Source organism: Penaeus monodon, chromosome 6 (genome assembly GCF_015228065.2).
Source record: "Penaeus monodon isolate SGIC_2016 chromosome 6, NSTDA_Pmon_1, whole genome shotgun sequence".
In the NCBI taxonomy this organism is placed as follows: Eukaryota; Metazoa; Arthropoda; class Malacostraca; order Decapoda; family Penaeidae; genus Penaeus; species Penaeus monodon.
The window spans coordinates 144,828-154,827 of record NC_051391.1 but is presented as its reverse complement, the minus strand read 5'-3'; the positions used below and the strand labels follow the sequence as shown (position 1 = coordinate 154,827).

Here is a 10,000-nt window from a genome sequence, read left to right as displayed (position 1 = left end):
TGCATATACCAAGCTTTGTGTTTGTCGTGCATGCATATTTTACCATTTGTTTCACTTATGCTCAGGGTATTATTTGTCAAGTACAGTATATCATAAGATCTTTGTGGTCTCCTGTTGTAATGGGCTTCCGTATTCATTTAAAAATTTAAAAAATAAAATAAATAAAAAGAGCTAATTGTAATCACAAGACATATCAGCTTTTTTTTGGAATTGCAGCAAGGATATGTCTTCCCTTGTAGATCTCAAAAGGAGAATGTAATGCGACATTTTGCTGTTGCCTTTTTCATGTGAGTGTGCGAGGTTTGGCAAGTGTGTGATAGTTTAAAACCCCCAAAATTTTAAAAAAGGAAAAATAATATAAAGAAAAACAAAAAAAAAAATAAAAATTTATAAAAAAAGGATCTTATTTTGTTTTGGGATCTTTTTAAAAATTTAAGTTTTTTTTTTTTCACCGGCCAATTTAAGGGGAAAAAAAACAAAAATTTTTTCCCCAAACCCCAAAAAAAAAGGGGGTTTTTTTTTTTTTTTTTTTTTTTTTTTTTTTTTTTTTTTTTTTTTTTTTTTTTTTTTTTTTTTTTTTTTTTTTTTTTTTTTTTTTTTTTTTTTTTTTTTTTTTTTTTTTTTTTTTTTTTTTTTTTTTTTTTTTTTTTTTTTTTTTTTTTTTTTTTGGGGGGGGGGGGGGGGGGGGGGGGGGGGGGGGGGGGGGGGGGGGGGGGGGGGGGGGGGGGGGGGGGGGGGGGGGGGGGGGGGGGGGGGGGGGGGGGAAAAAAAGTAAAAAAAGGGAAATGGGATGTATTTTTTTTTGATTTTTGCTTTTAAAAACACATGACTTGAAAAGAAAGGGAAAACCTAATAAAATGCTTGAATATTTTTAATTTCAATTTTTGGAAAAAAAAAGAAAAACAGAAAAAGAGTAATTAGAACGAATATAAAATTAATTCAAAATATATAAAAACCCCACGAAAGAAATGGTTGAAAGTTTTCTTTTAGGGGATTTCTCAGGGTAATAAGACCAAAAAATTAGTTTATTTGTCTGGAAACCCTTGGGGGGGGGGGGTAGGTTTGGAATCTGTTGAATTTTTCTTTCTTCTTAAACAAAATAGTGGAATATTTTCCCAAGGGAAAACGTTTCAACTTTTTTTGTGGCATGCTGACCATGCACATCCAATTACAAACATTATTAAAAGGTCCATTGCTCCAATAAAAATATTTAAAAATAAAAACTATTTATCACCCTTTTCCACTTTTTGACCCCCATTATCTCCCTTTATCCAATATCCTTTTCCTCATCCCCATCAAATTTTAAAAAACAAAAAATTTAAAATTAAATTTTTTTTTTGAAAAAATGGAAATTTTAAAAGGGGGGTTTAAAATAAAATTTTTTTTTTGGGGGGGGGGGGAAAAAAAAAAAAGGATAAAAAAGAAAAAAAAAAAAAAAATATTTTTTTTTAAAAGGGGGCGGGGAAATAGTAAATATTGGGTTAATGAAATATCAAAAAAAAATATAATGGGATATTAAATAAAAAAAAAAAAAAAAAAAAGTATAAATCCGATATAAAAAAAAATAATAAAAAAATAGGGAAATTTAGTTAATATTAAAATGGGTAAAAAAAAAATTAAATTGGGGGGAAAGAAAATAGGGATTTAATTATATTATTTGGGGACAAAGAAAAGGAAATAAAAATTTAAATATTTGGAATAACGGGAAAAAAGAAAAGAAGGGAAATAAAAAAATTAGAAAAAGAACAAAAAAAAAAAAATTTTTTTACTTAATAAATTTTTTTTAAAAAAAAAAAAAAAGCCAAAAAAAAAAAATAAATAAAAAAAAAAAAAAAAAAAAAAATAAAAAAAAAAAATTTAAAAAATAATTAAAAAAAAAAAATAAAATTAAAAAAAATAAATATAATAAAAGATAAGAAAAATAATTTAAAAAAAAAAAATAATTAAAAAAAATTTAAATTTTTTAATTAAATTTTAAAAAAACAATGGAATATATAAATAAATTTAAAAAATTTTTTTAAAATTATAAAAAAAAATATAAAACATTTTAAAAAAAACATATTTAAAAAAATATTATCTATAATATTAAAGAATAATATATATTTTATAATTTAAAAGTTAAATTTAGAATTTATATAAAAAAGGAAAAATAATATTAAAAAGGGGCCAACAAAAAAAAAATATAATAAAAATAATAAAAAAATAAACTTAATATATATAATATATAAATATAAAAAAAAATATAAAAAAATTTTAATAAAATTTTTAAACCATATATTAAATATATAATTAATAAAAATAATAATAATTAAATAATTTTAAAATATATAAGAATATTTTATATAATTTTGAAAATAAAAAAATAAATAGATAATAAAAATTTATATATTATTAAAATTTTATTATATTATAATTTATAAATTATATAATATATATTAAAAATAATTATATATATATAATATAATAATTTTAATATATTTATAATAATATATATATATATTATATATTAAATAATATATATTAAACACTAATTACATTTTAGTATTTTTATATATAATATATAAAAATATATATAAAATAATATATAATATATAAAATAAAGGTTTTTAAATTTTTATATAAAATATAAATAATTTTAATAATATAATATAGATATTATATATCTCTATAAATATATATAATATATATATATATATATATTAATATATAAATGTTTTTCTGTATATTTTATATATAAATATATATAAAATAAGATAATTATTTTAAAAAATAATTTTTCTACAAAAAAATAAAAAATATATAAAAAATTTTTAAATATAAATTTTTAAATTATATAAAAAAAATAAAAAATATTATTTTTTAAATAAAAAAAAACGATTATAAAATAAAAATAAAATTTTTTAAAAATAATAATAAAAACAATCATTTAAATAATATATATAATATAAAATAAAAAAAACAAAAGAATAATAAAATATAAAAATTTAAAATTTTATAAATATTTAAAAATTTAAGAATATATAATTTTTTAAATATATAAAATAAAAAATATATAGAAATAAAAAAATATATAATATATAATAATTTATAAAATAATATAAAAAAATATATAAAAAATATTTTAAACATAATATATAAGAATCTTATATGATATTTATATTTTTATGTTTTTTTTTTTTTTTTTTTTTTTTTTTTACTGTAGTTTTTTTTTTTCTTCTTTAAATTTTATGACTGTACTTTCTTTTGAAAGTCTCATCATCATGATTAAATGAGAACTAATGATAGACTTGCATGTAAAACCAATTAGTATTTAAGAACAATATATTATATATAGATATATATGTGATCTGTAATAGCTACGAATGCACAATCCACCTCAGTTATGATGCATGGTTCAGAAAGAAATGGTATAGTGATTTTTTTTTTTCTTTTGCAGTTCATAGAATGCTCATCATGTAATCGTTTGTAAATTATGTAAGTACATATTCGTATTCAAGACCAATTATAAAAATGTTTTCTATGGTAATATGTATCTCGCAAGATATCAGAATTTTTTTTGGGGGCAAAAAGATTTGAATCAAAGGAGGGTATTCGAGTCTTCATGCAGTCTTCTCATATACAGTAATATCTGTATGTGGGCAATATTAAAAAGTATTGTTTATTATTTCAAGAGAGGATAAATAAAAGGAACATAAATGTATGGTCAGTAATATATTTGGACATTGTTAGAAAGGTTACGTGCTGTCTTAACACTGCATCAATAACTGAATGTACATGATCTGGAGAGTTTGCAACTGTAGGAAAATGCTCTCTATTAGACACAGGATCCAGTAGTTAGTGCCTATTCTGCTTCTTAGTATTTATTTTCTCTCTTCTTCTCTTACTCTCCAGAAAACTAAAAACAAGCTGTTCGTTACAAAAACAAATATCGTTTCTCCATGGGATGATACTTGATATACCAAGCTTTGGTTTGTCGTAGATGATATTTTACCATTTGTTTCACTATGCTCAGGGTATATTATGTCAAGTACAGTATATCATAAGATCTTTGTGGTCTCCTGTTGTAATGGGCTTCCGTATTCATTTAAAAATTTAAAAAATAAAATAAATAAAAAGAGCTAATTGTAATCACAAGACATATCAGCTTTTTTTTGGAATTGCAGCAAGGATATGTCTTCCCTTGTAGATCTCAAAAGGAGAATGTAATGCGACATTTTGCTGTTGCCTTTTTCATGTGAGTGTGCGAGGTTTGGCAAGTGTGTATATTTTTTCCTATGATGATGATTATTATTATAATTATTATTAATTTTTTTTTTTGCTTTTTTAAGAAAATTTATTTGTAATGCATTGTATGGCCTTTTAGGTGCTTTAGAGAGATAGAAAACTCTTTATTTTTAGTTTGGGGGGGGGGGGAGGTGAGGGAGGGAACTGTGTTTGAACATGTGGAAGGTTTACGTTATTTCTATTATAGCTATTACATGGAGAAGCATAATAATGAAAGTAAATAAATTTTTTAGTTGAATTAATGCGAGGATGCTAGCTTATTTTTATCAGTAGATTAGTATTGCGGTTTACATAGACACATGACTTCCCAAAAAGAGAAGGCAAACCATACATATAGAATGCGGTGAATGATATTTTAATTCATATTTACTGCAAGAAAAAAAAAGAAAAACAGAAAAAAAGAGTATAATAGAACTGAAATATAAACACTGTAACATGTACACACAAACTATATGAAACACTACCACAGTAGGAATGAAATGTAAGTTGTAACACGTCATCTTCGTCAAGGGGACGTCATCAGGGTAATAAGAACAAAAAATTATTTGTTTTCATTTTGTCTGAAGACCACTTGAGGGAGTGGAGACGTCATGGCTTATAATCTGTTGAAGTTGTGGCAGTTCTTCATTAGAACAAAGGATAGTAGGATATAGTTACCAATGGGCACGTTTGCAACTGATTTATTCTTAGTGGAACCTATAAATACATGCACGCATGCACATGCGCACACTCACACACATACACTTGCACTCATACACTCGCACTCACACTCATGCTCACAATCACACTCACACATACTCTCACAACACACTCATTCTCACTCTCACTCTCACTCTCACTTCATATCTCACTCTTCATTCACCATCACTTACTTAGTAAGTATATACTATATATATTATATATAGATATATATATATATATAATATATATATATATAATATATATATATATATATTATATATATATTATTGTTTATAATAATATATATATATATATTACTATGTATATCTATACTATATCTATATCTATAATATCTAATATTAATTATCTCTTATATATATAAATTATATATAATGTATATATATATGATATATATGTATATATATATACATACATATATATATATATGTATATATATAGTTATATTATATATATATTTTATATATGTATATATGTATATATATATTATATTAATGTATGTATGTATACATGTGTTTATATATGTATGTATAAATATGTATATGTATATATAAGTATATATGTACATATATGTATGTATATGTGTATATATATGTATACATATGTATGCATAAGTATATATATGTATATAAAAAATTATATATATATATATATATATATATATATATATATATATATATATATATATATGTTATACATTTTACAATTACATAATCATATCCATGAAATAAAGAAAGCCAAAAGTAGATAAAAGGAGAGACATAGGACTAGGTTTATTTGCTTACAAAATTCTGCTTTTTCTGAATCACATTTGGGTTTCGTACAAGTCAATGGACTAGGCTGTGACAGACGGAGAGGCTCAAGTCTGAAATTTACTGACCAAGAATAATTAATGGGTGTGATTATAATAAAGTAAATGAGATTGGAATTCTAAGTTTGTTACTCTGCTTTGTCCATGAAAGCATTTACAGGGTGTATATGTATGTATGTATACACGCCACACCATACCACACCACATGATACCACACCATCACACACTATACCACATACACACATGCAAACGCGCACATGCACATGCACACGCACACTCACACTCACTTCACCGTCACCTCACTCTCACTCCATCACTCCATCACTCTCACACTCACACTCACATTCACCACACTCACACTCACACTCACACTCACTCTCACTCTCACTCACACTCACACCTCACACACACTCACATCTCACACACACACACACACACACACACACACCACACACACAAACACACACACACACACACACACACAACACACACAAACATAACCACACCAACACACACACACACACACACACACACACACACACACACACACCACATTTTGTATTTTTTATATAAATATATTTTGGTTATTTGTTTATTTATTTTTTATTTATTTATTTATTTATTACTTATTGTATTTTAGAGATTTACAGCTTCACACATTACTTCAACTTATTATATGGAAAAGAATGAAAAGGTAATCAACAGATGTTCCAAAAATATGAAAGTGTTTTGGACTCCCAGTGATACTTGCTGTTTTTATATAAACTGGTCATTTAATATTCACCATGCACACCTTATATTTGACTGTTGACAAAGTCTTTTTTGCTGTTGATTTTTGGAAGTCATAACTGATTAAAAAGAGGGGAAAGTCTTTCCAAAGTAATAAGATAGAGTTAAGGTCAGCGTGGAAACGGCTTTTGACGGTATGTTGATCCTGGTGTGAGTTTCTGCACATCTAGACTCGGAAAAGACAAAAGTTTTTATATGCCAAAAAAGAAAGAAATTTACCTTGAGGAAAAGTGTTACAGAAAATTACGTTTTTCTTAGAAATTCTTTCCGTACAGGAAAAATTGCCGATATTTTTAACATGTGAAATAGTGTTCTTGTACTTGCAAAGTGTTCACAAATGTTCATCGTATTTTTATTATTGATATAATTGCTTTTAGATTTATCTACTCTTTGACTTTATCAGTGGATATACAGTAATTCATAAAGGATGGATTTTTTCACTGAAGATAATGAACATTTGATAAATTGTTTTAATACATTTTTTTAAGCACAATAGTAAATTAGCCATTTAGTGACAGGAAGTTGAATGCATAGATCATACTGTAGGCGAGGTAGCTAGTCCTGTTTAAAAATCTTCCTTTTTAAAGTCTGTCAGCATTTTTGTCTCGTTTATTTTGATCAGGTATCTGGATATCACATAAAAAAAAAGAAAAGAAAAAAAAAAAAAAAAAAAAAAGATGAGCTATTTTTAATCATCTCAAGAAAAATACAGAAATTTTGTCTATTCACATTGCTGACGTTTATCATGTGTCGTTTTTTAAGGGACATTTTACGCATTGAGATTGGGTAGTTTGAGTTCGGATCACAAAATCTTTTACCCGGAAACATGTATAACGAACACCTTTTCCTTTTGTTCCTAAGGATCTAATTGTATTCCTGAAAGCATAAAGCTAATGTATTTTGTGATTGTATCCATATTTTACGAATGTTAGACAGCTAATGAATAATAAATTATGAACCAAGATGAAAATAAATACATTTGCCTTTGTGCCATGACAGTATATTGACATATGCTTCATATAAGTAAAACTAACACAGTACAAATGTGTTACAGCCACAATTGTTAGCTGTCATATTTCTATCATTTTTGCAATAATAAGATTTTATAAATTTTGCATTGTTTTTTACCCTGTTTTAGTAATTGTAGATTAAGCAGCAGGTGCGTTTGTCACTTTACAAGGAAAAAATACAACATCTGTGTTCCAAGTGATATCACAGGTGTAATGTATGTCTGTTTTTTTTTTCTCTTCTTATTTTAATAGCAATGGTGAAAAAAAATGTATATGGAAATAATAATAAAAAAAAATCTTCCATTTTACTGAGTAGCGTATTTATAAATATTGTTGTATTTCTCTTTTTTTTTTCAAATATTTTGCCCTCTTTATCAAGCTGGTTTTGGAAAGGTAAAAGAGGACATGGTATTTTGATATTTATTGTAGTTAGTAATGCCTATCTGGGGAATTTAACTTCACCTTGATTTCAAGTGTAATTTGCAGGTTAATGAATGTGTTAGAGATAGAGGCAACTCCTTTATTTTAGAGAAGGGAGAGAGAAAAGAGAGGAGAGGAGAAAAGAGAAGAGGGGAGAAAGGAGAGGAAAGAGGAGAGAGGAGAAAGGAGAGGAAAGAGGAGAGAGGACACTAAAGAGGATGGAAAACAGTGACGCTGACATTCATACAAAGAAATCAGGCGAAAGGAGAAGCAGGCAGAAAGGAGAGAGGAAAAGAACGTGAGTTTAGACCCCGAAGCAGATGTACTTGAGATGCGTGTACTCGTCGAGGCCGTGCAGGGAGCCCTCCTTGCCCAGACCAGACTGCTTGACGCCTCCGAAGGGCGCCTCGCACGTGGATACCATCGGCTCATTCACGCCCACCATACCCACCTCCAGCGCCTCTGCCACGCGCCATGCCTGAGACACGTCGCCCGTGTAGAAGTAGCCTGTGGGCGTGGAAGCTGGGGTTAGGGATAAGCGGGGGTTGGGATTGCGTGAGCGCATGTGTAGATTTGCAGGTATAATTCGGGTCTGTATAAATGCAAGTATTTGCCTACCATGGATGGGCCTACGTATGTGACATGCACACGCACATGCACACACAACGAACGCGCGCGCGCACACACACACACACACACACACACACACACACACACACACACACACACACACACACACACACACACACACACACAAGAATAAACGAAAAATAAACCCTCCCCCATTTCCCACTCCAGCTTTCAACCCCCGCCATCCGCCCTACCCGCCAAGCCCTTGTTGGTAGCGTTGGCCAGACGGACGACCCCCTCCTCCTCGCGGAATTTCAAGATGGCGGCCACGGGACCAAAAATTTCCTCCTTGGCCACCGGCATGCTGAGGGTGACGCCCGTGAGGAGGGTCGGAGGGTAGAAAAGTCCTCCTCCGGGTCTTCCTCCTCGAACCACCTGTGCTCCAGCTGCGATAGACTCCTCTGTCATCTTGACCAGCTGGGAAACGAGAGAGAAAAAAAGGATAAAAGGAGAAAATTAGATTTTTTTTTATTTATTTTTTTTTTTTTTATCTATTTCCATTGCTGATGTTTGTCATGTGTCGTTAAAAAAGAGAGAGAAATCTAAAGGGTTTTGGGTCATGTGGTAGAGTGCAGGTGATTTCTTTTTTCATTATGAAGCGAACTTGAGAAATTGCTGATCTTTTAAAAATCGAAATCATCATTCAATCTTTATGTTCGCGGAAATTATGATTAGTTTGATAAGGAAATGCGAAGAAGAGGATTGATAAAATTCATGAGAAAATGACAATTGCAATGAAAACAATGAAGACATTTTAATTATGATCTACTTAGCAATCTAGAAATTCATCGAAACAAGCAGAGAGAGAGAGAGAGAGAGAGAGAGAGAGAGAGAGAGAGAGAGAGAGAGAGAGAGAGAGAGAGAGAGAGAGAGAGAGAGAGAGAAACATTGCTAATTATTCATATAGAAGTTCAGATATCCCAAACACAAATCAATCCTCCATTCTCTGATTTATTACATTATTCTCCGAGTGACATAATTACCCGATCGAATTGTCGCTGGTTGATGATTGGTCCTTGATTGACGCCCTTTTCTAGACCGTGTCCGGATTTCAACTCCTTGTCCATGGCTTCGGCGAACTGCTTTACGAATTCGTCATGCACGGATTCATGCACGAATATGCGATTGGCAGTGACGCATGTCTGGTCGTGAAGAGAAAAGAGAGAGAGAAAATGGGATTTTATAAGTAGGTGATTTAACAAGATTTGTTTATTGCGGATAAAGGTCCTCCGGATACGAACGCTGAGAAAAGAAACGTTGAGAAAAAAAAAATGACGTCCTTGTTTACGACAGAGAGAGAGAGAGAGAGAGAAAAAAATCCAGTCACAACAGAACAACATAAATAAACCCAGCAAAA

General features: G+C 29.0%; 2 protein-coding genes across 3 annotated transcripts in view; one reads left to right on the top strand and one right to left on the bottom strand.

The window, feature by feature from the left end:
• The window catches only part of LOC119574107 (ubiquitin thioesterase OTU1-like), a 10,054-nt gene extending 9,747 nt beyond the window's left edge, over positions 1-307 (top strand). For both annotated transcript variants that reach the window (XM_037921181.1, XM_037921180.1), the window contains exon 7: positions 1-307. This exon is cut by the window's left edge and continues 1,125 nt beyond it. The gene's annotated coding sequence lies outside the window, so the exon portion shown is untranslated.
• Positions 308-7,999: 7,692 nt separating this feature from the next.
• LOC119574106 (succinate-semialdehyde dehydrogenase, mitochondrial-like) overlaps positions 8,000-10,000 on the bottom strand; it is an 8,906-nt gene continuing 6,905 nt past the window's right edge. Inside the window, exons 7-9 of the mRNA XM_037921179.1 lie at positions 9,627-9,785; positions 8,838-9,060; positions 8,000-8,520 (exon numbers count right to left, since the gene is read on the bottom strand). Of these exons, the coding sequence (XP_037777107.1) occupies positions 8,318-8,520; positions 8,838-9,060; positions 9,627-9,785 (585 nt within the window). The 3' untranslated portion in view covers positions 8,000-8,317. The remainder of the gene's footprint in view (positions 8,521-8,837; positions 9,061-9,626; positions 9,786-10,000) is intronic.